The sequence below is a fragment of the Peromyscus californicus genome, unplaced genomic scaffold, assembly GCF_007827085.1.
Source record: "Peromyscus californicus insignis strain IS unplaced genomic scaffold, ASM782708v3 Scaffold_19__1_contigs__length_69161282, whole genome shotgun sequence".
Taxonomy (NCBI): Eukaryota; Metazoa; Chordata; class Mammalia; order Rodentia; family Cricetidae; genus Peromyscus; species Peromyscus californicus.
Window position 1 is genome coordinate 36,095,370 of NW_026294491.1, and position 15,703 is coordinate 36,111,072.

At 41.2% G+C, this 15,703-nt stretch overlaps 1 protein-coding gene across 3 annotated transcripts in view; it reads left to right on the forward strand.

Moving 5' to 3' along the window:
• Aff3 (ALF transcription elongation factor 3) overlaps positions 1 to 15,703 on the forward strand; it is a 480,672-nt gene that overhangs the window by 328,457 nt on the left and 136,512 nt on the right. For all 3 annotated transcript variants that reach the window (XM_052745091.1, XM_052745092.1, XM_052745093.1), the window contains one exon: positions 4,415 to 4,466. In XM_052745091.1, coding sequence (XP_052601051.1) covers positions 4,415 to 4,466 — 52 coding nt within the window. The remainder of the gene's footprint in view (positions 1 to 4,414; positions 4,467 to 15,703) is intronic.

A 15,703-nucleotide genomic window follows, 5' to 3' on the forward strand; every position in this document is an offset into this window, starting at 1 on the left:
TAAAGACAGAAGCTGGGGCCTACAGACATGGTTCTGGACCCACATAGCAGCTTACACCTGTTTTTACTCCAGTGCCAAGAGATCTGACGCCCTCTTCTGATCTCTACAGGCACTGCACTCCTGTGGTGCATAGATATGCAAGCAGGCACAAACAGCCATAACCATTAAACAAAAATACATAATTATTTTTCAAAAGAAGCTGATTAATCAAGAAATAGAAGATTATTCTCTGTTGTTTCTTCAGAACATATAAATCTTTTACTTCTTAATGTGAAAAATAAAAGATTAAATATACTTGAAAGTTTTTTTGGTTTTTTGTGGTTTTGTTTGTTTGTTTGTTTTTTGGGTTTGGTTTTGTTTTTTTGGTTTTTCGAGACAAACTTTCTCTGTGTAGTTTTGGTGCCTGTCCTGAATCTCACTCTGTAGAACAGGCTGGCCTCGATCTCACAGAGATCCGCTTGACTCTGCCTCCCGAGTGCTGGGATTAAAGACGTGCGCCACCGCCACCCGGCATACTTAAAAGTTATAGATAGATGTTAGAAACACTAGAAGTAACAATTGAACAGTGAAAATTATGGAGAGTCAGTTTATTACATTCATGAGAATAGATATTATCTAAAGTAGGTATATCTGAAACTCTAAAGTATTAGTATTATTTAGAGTAATAATTGAAGGGTAACAATAAAAAGCAAAAGTGAGTGAAGTTATTGCTCTTTCCCATCCTCGAATTCTCTTTGGCTGTGAGCATGAATTGCCTGAGACACAACTGTGAAGAAAAGTCACAGCACAGACAGATGTTCTTCTGTGAAAAAGTTCAGCATCATACATGTCTGTCTGGGGGACCTTTTTTAGTATTTTAGTCACTTCAATAACATTTCAGTTAAAAAATTTAAAAACAAGGAGTAGTTCCTCATAACCTTATTAGAAACTACCTACCTGCCAGTTTTTCCTCTTATTGTGCTTTTTTTTTATTAATTCTCATGCGGTGTATTTTGATCATTTTCATTCCCCCTTTCTCAAGCCATCCCAGATCTTACCCTCCTCCTTTCCCACCCTACTTCATGTTCTTCCTCTTCCAAAAATATAAAGACAAGACCTCAAGCCACAACAACAACAGAACACAAAAAGGCCGTGGACTCCATGTGTCCAGACTCGTCTCTGTTGGGAAGATGGCCCCTAGGACACCAGCAATGCACTCGGTGTCTTTAAGAGAATGTAAAGTAGATTTTTTTTATCTTTACCTCCACCAGGCAGAATACCAGGCACACAGGAGCCCTCAGTATATGTAATCAGTTAGAAAGGAAGTGGCCTGTTAAGTGATTGAGCTGTTTTGTGCCTCAAAATACATCTGTCCCGATGGTGAGTGTACCTTAAAGATTCTAAGCTACCCTCAACCCAAAGGTCTGCTTTCCATGTTAGTGACTGGTCATCGGCAGACAGATGTGAACCTGAAAACGCATGTATCGTGCACACACAAAAACAACTGGTGGATGGTTAGATCGAAGAATAGGAAGGAAAAAAGGACAGACGGACAGATAACTCTGTGAATAAAGATTCTTGTTACCAAGCCTGATGACCTGCGCTCAATCTGTGGGATCTCTCAGAACCCAAACGGTAGAAGGAAAGAACCAATTCCCACAGATTGCCCTCTGACCTACCTGCCATGGCCTTCATGCCTCACCCTCACACACACACACACACACACACACACACACACACACACACACACACACAATAAAATGTAAAAATAGATTAATATCTTTATATACATTTTGCGTATATGCATATACATTTTCATATGTATTGATATGATCCTTTCTGTGGTTCCTTTTCCCCCTTTGTCTCTGTAATTCTATTTCCATGTGCAAAATGTCCACCCTGTACCTCTTCTGCCTTGCTTATTAATGAGCAGTGCAGATATCCCCTCCCAAAGAGTCGAGAATGGTGGCATCCAAGAGCTAACTAACGCTAAGGCGACTCCCAGTAGTCTTCTTGGTGGGGCACAAGTACCCCTTGCCAACTCTTGGTGCTGAGACTGCGCCCCTCACCCTTGTCACTTTCCCCTGAGGCCTGGTGAAGTGGTGATGATTCTCAGCAGCTCAAGCCCTGGAACATTTCACATTAACTTCAGAAATTGCATCACCTAATTTTTCAAAGATGTTGGGGGTTTAATTTGCTTATGCTTTCTTTCCGAAAGACAAAAGTCAAATTGTATTCCCTGTCCCAATCTTGGCCTCGCTTTTCCCCAGAAAGGGCCGCTCTCTTTGAGCACTGAGGTTGCCGAGCACACCCACTATCAGACTGCTCCTGTAAGTGTCCCTTTTGGCCCCATGTCAACCCTCCTATTGGCCCAAACCTATTCTGTTTTCCCTGTTGCCACAACATAAGTGCTGCTAAGAGCAGAGATAATCAGCCGCAGCTTTGTCCCCATGCTGAAGCCAGCCCTGGATGCCTCCAGCCCCCAGATCCCATGTGCAATCCAGCCTGGGGCCTTTCAGCCTGTGGGCTACTTGGCAGCATTATTGGTCAAGGTAAAACCTTTACTCAGACACCTAATCAAGCTTTTCCTTTATCTTATATGGATTCCCTGTTCTCTGACATGAAACATTGGGAATGTTTACTGTCTTGTATTGCCGAGCACATTTGATATCCTCCATCATAACGGTGCCTACGTATCACTGCTGACAGCTACTCCTTGGGAATTGTAACCCACATCTCCAAACTCAGGGGAGGGGGAGGAGAGTCAACGGATGTGAGAAGAATTAGACCCTCGTTTAATTCAGGTGCTGTGACTGTATTTGGGGTTGTTCTGACAAAATGATTCTGGAAAGTACTAAATCAGATTATTTTCCAGGCCCCTTGACTAGACCTTACATGTCTCCTAAAAGAACTTATCACAGCTCTGCCCAGAAGACCCAATCTAATATAAAACTCAGGGTATTACAGCAAGCATCAGTTTGTTGGGCTTGCTTTTATCTCAACATGGTTTCAGGAACCAACTAGTCGGGTTAGTGTCAACATAGGTGTTGTAGCTTTTTGTTTTGTTTTGTTTTATTTTTGTTTTGTTTTGTTTTTCGAGACAGGGTTTCTCTGTGTAGCTTTGCACCTTTCCTGGAACTCACTTGGTAGTTCAGGCTGGCCTCAAACTCACAGAGATCCACCTGGCCCTGCCTCCCGTGTGCTGGGATTAAAGGTGCGTGCCACCACCACCTGGCTTTTTTTTCCCCCTTTCCTTTGAATGGGCTTGGGACTGAGTACTGGTCTCTTGTGAGTGTTCTGGCACAATGTAGACATGCAGCTGAGTTACATCTGAGATAGATATGTGCCATTGTCCTCCCTCCTCACAAAGTGGGCTTTTGAGCTCCGTTAGGACAGTTTCTTGGGGATATGTCCATTGTATGATCCAGGAAGTCATTCCCCAAATGATATGGCCACAAGCCAGTGTTGGAATAGTGTAAGTGAAACTTTCCTCATAGCCCAGTGTTGGGGTAGAAAGCCTGAGCAGAGGAGAGGGTCCTGGAAGGTGTCGGGCCTGACTTGAAGGCAATAGCAAAGAAGGTCGGCGGCTGCCCCTAGAGCCATCTCCTGCAGCTCCAAACTACTGGGTTAGTTCAGCTGTTGGCACGGCAGAGCCGTCAGGAGTAGCCAGAGCATGAGCAGCCTTTCCCTTCCCTTGCCGTGAAACCAGAGGAGCTCCTTACAAAATGAGGGTGCACATTTCAAACCACAGTTGGCCCAGGATTAAGTATTACCTTATGCCTGTTGTGAGAAGAATTTGGACAGCTTCCAAACTCCTAAAACTAAATCCCAATAGCCACGTCACATGGAGATGTTCTTTCACTTGCCTCTCAGATGGTCAGAAAGGATTTCTGGTTTATATCTTATTCTGCTTTTATTGGGAGCCCCAAAATCTGCTGCCAGAGTTCTCCATGGGGTGAAATTCTTGGACTTTTCCTGACTATGGCTTCAGTGTGCTGTGAAATTCTCTCCCAAGTTCCAATTCAGCCTGACCCCATTTGGCTTGTGTTAGCAGAAGGGATCGAAGTTCAGAGTGCTTTGGATGTACAATGTTAATGAATTTATTTCCTTCAACTTTGTGTAAAGTGTAGTGGAGAGAAACCGATTCCATCTGTAAGATAGTCATCTGCTGGCAAGGTCTGCACACTCCATGTCTCTGCTTGTTTGCAAATAGCTCCTTGGTACCTACTCAAGGCTCTGTGCCTGGGCAATTGTATTGCCAAAGCGAAATTATTTTTCACATTCAGTTCTCAAACAATAAAAGATGTTTTAAAAGCCTCCCGCTGCACATTTTGAAAGCTTGTTAATAGGAGCCTAGAAATATGTTTAATCTTAAATCTTAAGGACTGGGAGACTGATGTTGGGTTTTTTTTTTTCTCTCCACTTCCTTTTTAAGAGAAAGCTGATGCAGAGCCAGAGAGTCCAGACAATGGCACATCGAATACATCGTAAGTGTCTTTCACGTTTCTCTCTGAGATGACTGTTCTTTAATATGCCTTATAAAGCGAAACAGTGCGAGTATCTTGTAATAGTGGTAATCATAGTGGAAGGAGGCCCATGGTTCTCTTTTTTCATGATAATGTCTTTTTAAATGCTTTCGGGTACAGACGCACTTTGAGGTTTTATGCGTTAGCATTGAAAAAGGGATCTTGCAAATGCAAATGTTCTTCTTTATAAAGTAGAAATATAATTAGACTAGAGAGTATGTACTAAGGAAGAATGGAGATAAGCCCTTTAAAATTTGGCTGGAGACTTTTAACACTGACATAAGATTTGCAGAACTTTCTACACATACTGGAGGACATTCTGTCCCACATGCCCATGAAGTCCCCAAGTCATTTAAAAAGGCTGCCATCTGCAGTCCCACCTCTGAAATATGTGAAAAACACAACTATAGATATCGCTGAGATCTCATGAGTTCATTGATGTTTTTAAGTAAAGCATTTTTTAAAGATGAGAAAAGACACTTAGAAGGTGCCTCATTCTTACATTTTTATCTTTTCCTTCTCAGTGTTGAAAGAATATACATATGTTTTTAATGATTAATATGATACCAAATTGAGGTCCCAGAGCCAGGGAAACGGCTCCGTTGGTAACGTGTTGGCTGAGGCTTGTGCATGCTTTGAATCTCAGCACTGGGGAGGCAGTAACAGGCAACTAGCTCCTTGGGGCTCACCAGTCAGTCAGTCAGTCTAGCCTTCTTGGTGAGCTCCAGGCCAACGAGTAGCCGATGTCAAATAGTAACATTATCATTATCGTTATGGGATATACCTATACAGTACCTAATGGCAGTGAAGCAGAAACTGACAAACGACTGTTTCAGCCTCACAAGCATCCATACAGGCTTCCTCCTTAAATATGTTTCTTTTGATCACCTTTGGGGAATGAAACCTGTTTGATTATAGACATGACTTTGTGATTGTGTCTGTTCCTGGATCGTTGCTCTCATTACTAAACACCTGAAGTGCTCTTCATTAGCAGCCACAGTCTGTGGGGCGGTATTGTGTTCTGTTTTGTCCAAGACCTCTTTCTGTCTATAGAGCTTCTCTGGTTTACATAGGGTGGCTGGATGTTCCATAATAGTTATGACTATAGAATGTGTTACTCAAGATATTACCCTAAAAGTTCTAATGAGTTTCTTTGTTGTATTTTCTCATGAAATAATAAATACGACAGTCCTAAATGGTTAAGATGTTGCTAATTTTTAAATTATGAGATAGAATATGATAGGAAAAGAGTTTTAATGCCATCTGGAGGCATTCTGGAGAACTGAGAAGGGTAGAATCACTGAAGATTTTTGTTATTTTGGGTACCATTTGGACAAGATAAAAATGCATGCAACGAGAGTATAAACTACTGGGAAAACAGTTGCGTTTTATTTGTTATTTGATAAAAAGCATTGATTGTTATAAAAGCAGCAGTCTTTCAAATTCTTAACTAAATTGTTTCCTAGGCAGACAAAAGAGCATCAAGAATGTGTTAGTAAACCGTCAGCTTATTATACTTAACTTTACATATTTTAAAAATCTCATTCACCAGACAGCAGTTTGCCTCCTGTAATGTGATGCACTGTTAATGATCTCCTTCCTTCCTTTACGCATTTCTGTAACATCCACTTCTCTGCGCTTTATTTCTCCTCCTGTGTAAAAATAAGTAGGCTGTGGAAAGAGTTAAGTTTAAGCCCCCTGGTGATACTAACTCCTCAGCCCACCTCCCTGCCTCTTCACTCAAGGCAGTTCCTTTGCCGCTTGCTCCAGGGCTGCCACTCAAATCACAGGTAACAGAAACGGAGCTGAGGCTGCAAGGATCTCTTCAAAGCAGGGCATTGTGGACTCGAGAGCCTCTCAGAGTCCTTTCACAGCCCTTCTGTTATACTCAGGCAGGAAGAACACTGTGGTGCACAGCCTCAGGAGGCCTCAGACATGGGTAGCACTGGCATTCGTGTCGATGATATTATATACACTCTCATATATGTGTATATACTTACATACACAAGCACACACACACACACACACACCACACAAGTATATACCCCTCATTTGTATTTACCTGTGATAGGTATAGCAGGGGCCCTCTACCCACATTACGTATGAAAAGTCTGAGGATCAGAAAGGTTACCCAATTTAAAGGATAAGTGAGGGCATAGATGTGCCTACCTACTATACTTAGGAATGTATAGTCAGGCCATGAATTGGAAGCAAATTTTTGAAAAGTTAAATCACTTTTTGTTAGAGTGGGCGGGGGGGGGGGGGCGCTACTGTTACAAAGTATTGCAGACTAAATGGCTTAAGCAACAGAATGTATTTTCCCAGAGTTGATTCAGGAGGTCCCTCCACTCTGGCTGTTGGAAAGGAGGGCTACTTGTGCTCCTTGCCTCCTGTCTTCCTTACATCAGCACATGGACATCCTCTCCTGTTTATCTTCACAGCATCTCCCTTCTCCTTGCATACATCTTTCTCTGGGCCCCTTTTCACAAGAACACCAGCTATATTGATTAAGGCCCACCTTGTTTACCTCCTCCTGATGGTTTCATTTTAACATGATTCCTTCCATAAAGATCCTATCTCAAGATGAGGTCATATTCTGAGATAATAGTTTTGGTCGGAAGAGGTAATGTCCCCCCACGGGTTCCAGTTTTGAATACTTGGTTACCTCCAGCTGGTAACAAGCACTATTTGGAAAAGTTTTGGAGACATTCACACTGGAACTTAGCTGAAAGTTCACGTGAGGGGAGATCCTTGAGAGTATCTTGTTCTTCATCCCTTCTTCCCCTTTCTCTACTTCCTGTCCACCATGAGGTGAGAACCTTCTCTGCCACATATCCCCACTGTCACGATATTCTGCCAAAGCTCATGGAACCAAACAAATGCGGGCTGAACCCTCTGAAATTGTGCACCAGAATATGCATTTCCCTCCTTCAAATCGTCTCTCTCAGCTGTTTGTCACAGCTACATAAAAATAACCAGCGCGGGACTAAAGTTAGAACTTCAACATATGGATTTGTCAGGAAGAAGCAATTCAACCCATAACACTGAAGGCCAGACTTAGGGAGGAAGGGAAGGCTGAGGAATTAGAATTGAACAGAAACAGAATGTGCAGATTTCAGAGGGTGGGGCAAAGCTTGAATAAGACAGATGACAAGTTATGGACGCCACAGGGGCTGAGTGGATGCAAACGGTGACTTACAGTTGAGCAAGGCATGGGACATACCTGTAATCCCAGCAGCACTTGGGAGGCAGAAACAAGAGGATCATTGCAAAGTTCAAGGCCAATCCTGGTCTGAATGGTGAGCGCCAGGACACCTAGAAGCCACAGATACATAGCAAAATCCTGGAAGTCAGAGCACATTTTCTATAGAAGCACCTTTCTCCCTTGTTAATTATAATGATCCTTAGATGTGCATTGCATGGTCGGCCAAAGGAATTGGGGAAATACCTGAGATTTCCTTCAGGATTAATGATCCAAAGATTCAAGAAGATGAAAGGAGCAATTTAATATTTAGACACAAACAAAACCATAAATGCCTGTGAAAGCGTTTCAGTTACATTAATGATGGAAAAACTTGTGTTAGATGAATTCCCCTCCTCTGAGTCTTTGCAAAACTGTTTGAACTACATTTGGTAGCCCCTTCCCTGGGGGCACTCAGCCATCCACGAGAAGCAGCAAGAACTCAAGGAGGAAAACCACACTTGTAGTGGTGTGAGATGTCAGAGGATAAAGTCCCCAGTTGTGAAAGTAGATGGTAATTAGGGGAAGACATTTCTTAAAGGAAAAAGCCAAGAGAAGGATACACCGCCCCCCCCTCCACCCCAGTACTGTATATAAATCCCAACAAGTGCTTTAACGGCTCTTAATTTGCATAGTTGTGGAGAAGATACCTGTGTGCACAGTAGGAAACATTAACTAGAAAGCTGAAAGGGACTAGCAGAGATGTCAGCTACTGCCTAGATTTGGGATTCAAATCTCGCCCAAGATTCAGGTGTTGGGTAAAACTTCAGTTGTTTTGAAGGACCAAGTTTTGAAAGTAATTTGAGGCTAGAGAGACAGTCAGTGGTTAAAAAGCACATGCTGCTCTTGCAGAAGAGCTGGGTTTGGTTTCCAGCACTCAGGTCAGGCACCTCACAGCTGCCTGCAACTCCAGTTCCAGGGGATCCAATGGCTAGTTTTATGTCAACTTGATACAAGCTAGAGTTATTGGAGAGGAAGAAACCCAAGTTAAGAAAATGGCTCCTTAAGGTCAGGCTGTAGGCAAACCTGTAGGGCATTTTCTTAATTAGTGGACGATGAGGGAGTACCCAGCCCATTGTGGGTGGTGCCATCCCTAGGCTGGTGGTCCTGGGTTCTATAAGAAGGCGGGCTGAGCAAGCCAGGTGGCAGGCCAGTAAGCAGCACTCCTCCATGGCCTCTGCATCAACTCCTGCCTCCAGGTTCCTGCCCTGTTTGAGTTCCTGTCCTGACTTCCTTCAGTGATGAATAGTGATGTGGAAGTGTAAGCCAAATAAACAGAAACAGTAAATGTAAATATATGAATATGTAAAAAAAAAATGCTTACTGCAGTAAAAATGGTGTTTTGTGATTTGTATGTATGCAAAAGTAAAATATATGGCAAAAGTGACAAAGTATGAGGGTCTCCTTACATTTCATGTGTAGTGCAATATTAAATCTAAGTACACTGACTGTAAGGCAGTGCAGTGCACGGGATAGCACTAGAAAGAAATACTGAATGGACCTTCTCTAAAAAGCAGTTGCAGAAATTTTCAAAAGTAGATGAACACAAATGATAGCACAAGGAGTACAGAAACAAGAGAAAGAAGACACCGATAGAAGACCAGCAAATCTAAATCTGGCTGCCGTGACTGTAATAAATGTAAATACATGAAAAACTCCAGTTTAAAGGGAAAATGTCATGCTGACTATAAATTCAAGACTACCTATTGTCTACATGTCCGTACTTCAAATATAAAAATACAAATAAGTCGAAACCTTGAGGAAAAAAAGAAAAAGAAAAAGAAGAAAAGATGAACTGCTCATATAATAATTGCAAGAAAACTGGAGCAAATGTCTTAGTACTACTGCCAAATAGTCCCTAAGACAAAGGACATGATAATTGTAAGACATTGAAAAAGGACACTTCCGGGCTGGAGAGATGGCTCAGAGGTTAAGAGCACCGACTGCTTTTCAAGAGGTCCTGAGTTCAATTCCCAGCACCCACATGGTGGCTCACAACCATCTGTAATGAGATCTGGCGCCCTCTTCTGTGTACGTAATAAATAAATCTTTAAAAAAGAAAGAAAGAAAAAGGACACTTCCTAGTGCTAATGAGGAAGATGTGATATTTATAAATCTATAAATACAAGTATGTATAGATAGACTCAACAGTCATGACAAAAACTAACTAGACTAGCATCATAGTTAGGTTTTTAACATATCTCTATAGTAATAGAGGAGAAAATGAGTGAAATACTAGAGTTTGTGGAATATATGAACACTGGCACCCACTCTGCCCTCAGTCTGCATACAGGACTGCACCCAAGAAGTGCAAATCCAGAATCTGTCCAGAGGCACAGAAACATCCACCAAGGCTGGCCCGTTGGTCAGCAATGGAAATGAAGTTTCAGGAAGCTTTTGAGTATGAAAATATCATCATCGCTCATGCTCCATGTTCAGAGTAATTGTGTTGTAAGTCATTAGCAATAAGTATAATTTAAATCTCTATATTGAGAAGTTAAACAACATTTCTAAATATTCTTTGCATTAAAAGAACACATCACAAGTGAAATTAGAACGTCATTTTAACTGAACAAGGATGAAAGTGCAATTGATGAAAAATATGTGGTCCTCATTAGAACAGTGAGGACAATAAGAAGTTTGTCCACTTTTCTTCAGTAGATGTGGAAAAGCCAAGGTTGCTGTCAGTGACTTGTTTTTATATAATGTTTCTATATTAAGAAGTTAGAAAAATAGGGATGATTAAGCATACACACTGCTCTTTTAGGGGACCCACGTTCAGTTCCTAGCACCCACATCAGGCAACTCACAGCCACTTGGAACTCAAGCTCCACAGGAAATCTAACACTTCTGGCCTCTGTGGGCACCTATACTCGTGTGCATGTACCCACAGACACACATACATACACATATGTGTAAAACTAAAATTGATTTTTAAAGTGAAGATAGAAAATTTTGAAATACATTCATTATCATATATGCTAACCAAAAAGCGATAAAAAATGTTAAAAAAAAGAAGAAACTAAACCTAAGATTAATAGTAAAACATATAATAAAAAAAATAGAGGTCACCAAACAATGGGGATAATTAATAAAAAGTTTTTTAAAGGTTAATGAAATTAACATATTGGCAAGCTTGATCTAGCAAAAAAGAGAAGATTCAAATTGCCAGCATAAGCCATGAGAGAAGACAGCTTCACATCTCCTATGAATCTTTAATTAGTAATAAATAGACATTATGAGCCACTCCATGGGAATTAATTTGACAACTTAGATCACATAGTTTTCTTGAAAAAGAAATAGAATTATCATAATTGTCTGAAAAATCTGAATGCCACATTGGTATTATTAAATAATCAAATCCACAATCAGACCTTTCATAAACAGAAACCTCCATTGTCAGATAGTTATGCTACTAATTGTCATATTTTTAACTAAAAAAATCAATGAAACACCATCAATGAATTACCAGAACTCCACAGACTCAGGAAATAAGAAAGGAAAATTCAGTTCATTGTATGAGACCAGTGTAACCTGACACCAGAACCAGACTTAACCTTATAAAGAAAGTTGTAATCCAATATGCCTCATAAAACATTATGCAAAATCTTTAAAGCATTAGCATATCCAATCTAGTGTTTATGAAAAGGATTAACTTATTATGACTAGGTAATATTTACTACAAAGTATATGGTTGTTTTAATATTAAAAATGAATTAATATAATTTACTATAGTGATAAAGTAAAAAGATATAAGTGGGTACAGCAAAAGTACATGACAAAAAAATGTTAAGTCCCATAAATGAATTTTTTTTTAAAAAAATGAGCTAACTGGGACTAATGGGAAACATACTCAATCTGATGATGAGTATCTATAAAAAATTAAGACCTGTTTCTAGGAGCACATTAAAAGTAGTAGTGCAAACATTTTCCTCCTAAACTCAGAAATCCAGCTTTGCTGTCTGTGGTTGTTACCTCTGTTCAGCGTTCTACTGGAGAGCATAGCCAGTACCACAGGACAAGAAATAATGGACATAAATATTAAGGGGGAAATAACACAAAAGCAGAGAGCCTAGAAAGGTAACTGTAGGAACCTTGAAGAAGAGCAAAGGGCATCAGTCTGTCCATAAATACCCAACTTCAAAGCTTAATCATAGCAGTAACTTAACATAGCATAGCAACAACTTACAGAAGACAGATCTGTGAGGCAAAACAAGAGTCTTAAGATGGACTGTCTGCACAGTTGCCCTTCAACACCGGTAGCAAGGCATGCCAGCTGGAAAGCCAAGCCTTTTACCAAATGATACCAAGATAGCCAGTGAGGGAACCAATCTCCCCCTCCCTGCAGCAGAAATGGGTTATAGACCTCAATATGAAACCAAAATGAGAAAAGTTCTAGGGGAAATCCTAAGACAGTGCCTTCACAGCCTGAAGTAGACAGACATCCCCTACAGAAATCCTAAAACTAGACAACAGAAGGAACAATCCTAGTAAAGTTACCTGTAACAAAAGGAAAATATTTCATCAAAAGAAAAGGGCGAGCCAGAAGTTGGAAGGATACATTTGCAGTCTGTAACCTGGCAATAACATATCCAGAACATATAAGGAACTCTGAAAAATTCCATAATAAAATAGCAAGCATTTTAAGTGGGAAAAATCCTCAAAGATACCAGAGAAGATATGCAAATGGCCACTAGGCAGGTGAAAGGGTACATTTCACTAATTATACTTCTCCTAGGGAAACACAAATTAAAGCCACAATGAGACACTACCACATCCTCATTTTTATGAGTCGAATTAAAATGACTAACAAGATCCAGCAAGCGGTGGTGAAGATAGGGAATGATGGAAACTATCTAATATTGCTGATGTAAAATGTTTCATAATTTTTAAAGCTCTTACAAACAAACATTGTAAGAACTGACCATTATATTTTAGGTATTAGCATCTGAAAAAAATAAAAAACATATGATCTTAAAGAGATATGTGCAAAGCATTTCTGCCTTCTTCATTCATAATAGATAAAAACTGAACACCTCCACTATTCAGCAAGTGAAAGGTAGATGATTGTGATGTGTCTATGCAGTGGAATCCTTCCAATCAGAAGCAACAGAGACACATGAGGCAACAAGGCTGAGTGGCAGTACTGTGTGAAGTAAAGAAGCCAGACACAAGAGTATATAGTCAGGGGAAAACTATTCTGTCGACATAGAATTTATAGCATCAGTTGCTATGAGAACCTGAGGGCTGACTGTGAGGAACCACAGCTACTAGAATAATAGAAAATTGCCCATGTCAAGTTGACCTGCCTAACAAGGATATGTGCATTTACCAAAACTCACTGCACGTGACAGTTAAGATCTGTCTATCCATCTGGGTGAGGATGTAGTTTATTTGGGGAAGTGATTTTATCCAATGCACAAGGCCCTGTGTCTGGTCCCCAGTACCACATTCACCAGAGCTGGTAGCACATGCCTCATCAAAGCGCTTGGAGAGACGGAAGCAGGAGGATTCGAAGATCAAGGAAAGCCATCCTCAGCAACGTAGCTAGTTTAGGGTCAGCCTGGGATAAGAATGAGAGGGAGGGAAGAAAAGAAAATGGTGCATTTCACTGTGTGTAAGTTTTCTATGGAAAGGGGAAGTTATAAAGAATAAAAAATACTTACAGAACAGTTTTTCTGATAAGTCACCTATTTTGAGCACTTTCCTGAACAAGCTACAATTCTTAGTGCTTGACCCCAATCCAACAATAAGCTTTTTTTTTTTCACAAAAAGATGCTGATTAATGTCCTGACACTTAGATAACTTAGATACCAAAGAAGATCTACAAATGGCCACTAAGCATGTGAAAAGGGTGCATTTCACTAATTATACTCCTCCTAGGGAAACACCCATTCAAGCCGTAATGAAGCACTACTACGTCTCCATTTTTATGACTTGAATTATAATGACTGACAACACCAAAGAAGCAGTAGTGAACATATGGAGCCAGAAAAACTATCTTGCTTTGCTGTGAATAAATAAAATGGTAAAGACAGGGCTTGAGCCCAAGACTCCAACCCTAGGCACCAAGTTCTTAGCTGGTATCCCACTGCTCCTGTCTCAACACCGCATGTGCTCCTTCAGCCTTGGTAACTATCCCTGGAAGAACACTGCTTAGTGGAATCCCTGAAGAGGACTAGGCCAAAGTACCACTAGAGAGTCATCGCAGAACTGCAAGGAACAGTGACCAGATGGAGACTTCCAAGGCCCTGCAAAGCCCATGGTTAGGCAGATTGCTGAGCTGGCTTTTATGGAGGAGTGCCAGCCATGAAGAATGAGCTGAGTCAAAATCAAAGGCTGTGGCTCAGGCGTGCAGACGATACCCCAAAAGAATGCCCTTTTACATTTTTGGACGTCCCTCCGTTGGCTAAAGTAAGTGTGCCTGGGAAGAATGAAGATTATAAACGATCTTTTCAAATCAAGATGATAGGGGTAAGCAAAAGGGTTAAACTCCTAAGAGGAAAAAAAAAACCAAAATGAGGCAGCAGGAAATGGCCCATCCAGGTGCCTACATTGTACAGTTAAAGAGTTGGAAGTTATTATAAGCTAGACTAAATTGCAGCGACCCATGAAATGTTCCTTCTTCAAAAGGTAATATATGGAAAGTGCCCATTACCAAGCCAGCACCCAATAACTCAATGTTACTGCCATTATAGCAGTATTCATGGTGTATAAAAGCTTGAAAACAGCCCTGTCTCTGTGGCTGTTCAGTCTTTATTAGAAGCTTAATTTATTCTTTAAAACAAGTAGAGAACTTAGAAAGAATGAAGGGTATTAAAGACAAACAAGGAGAAAGTTTTTTAAAGGGCTTCCAGTGAGGCCCGAGCTGAGAAAGATCCGGTGTCAGTCATATCCAGAAATGAGGACCAGAACAAACTCTTCCCCAAGCCATCACAGGGCAGGACCATCTGCAAAGGCCCAGGACTTTGCCTCTCTCGGAAAGAGGCTGAGGACCAACTCTACTGCTGACTTCCCTTTAAAACATCTTGCCAGGCATGGGCATCACTGACGAGGGACATGGGCCTGGATGTGCCCACCCTGGTATGCAGCATGCTGTAGAGCTGCAATAGATAGCTTGTGCGGAGGATGGAAAGTGCTCGTTTGAAATTAACATGCTTATAGCAAAATTACCTTTAAAATGTTAAGTGTGGAGAAAATGGCTGCTAAACATATAACGAAATATGCCACTTATACATGTGCATTTAATAATCAGGTTACACAAACTGGTCAGCTAATAGTAGAGAGATCAAAGTCTGTTGGAGAATGGTTCCCCCTCAAAAGAACAGGATTTTTTTTTTCTTCCCCCTGAGAAACTTGAAACCAGGGTGATATTTATTTTGGCTGTAGCAATCTGTGTGTAAAATGATGGATTGTGGCTGATCTTTTGGCTTATTAGGTGTCTGTCCCTGGAGACCTCCTTTCTGTATCTGTTGAAGTGATTTGCCAGGGTCCTGTTAGCTAGAGAGCTGGGAAAGCCAACAAAACAGCCCTTGCTGGAAAGGGCTGGCCAGATCCTGTTTCTCCCACTCTCAGACACCAAGGATGAAAAATGAGCAAAGGGCTCCTCGGCGGCCCCCAGACACCCTCAGACCACTTACCCAATAGAAGCCCCAACTAGATGCAGGTCTGTGAAGGGATGTGGATCATCCAGTGGCCACCATGAGCAGCCTACATGCATCGAAGAGTAAACAAGGCCGAGCATCCACTGGAGGAGAAGATAGGCCAGTGTTGTCCATTTTGCCCTAGAGGGAGATCAGGTGTTAGGTCATCTTGGTTCAGCTCTCATATGATGATGCAAAAATGCTAGGTATAAATTGTGTCCTCCCAAAACCAGACTAGACACTTTGTCTTCTGTGATCTTCTACCTGGCTGGAGGCTTGAACCCAAGGGTCAGTAGGGAGAAGCCTCTAGCAAA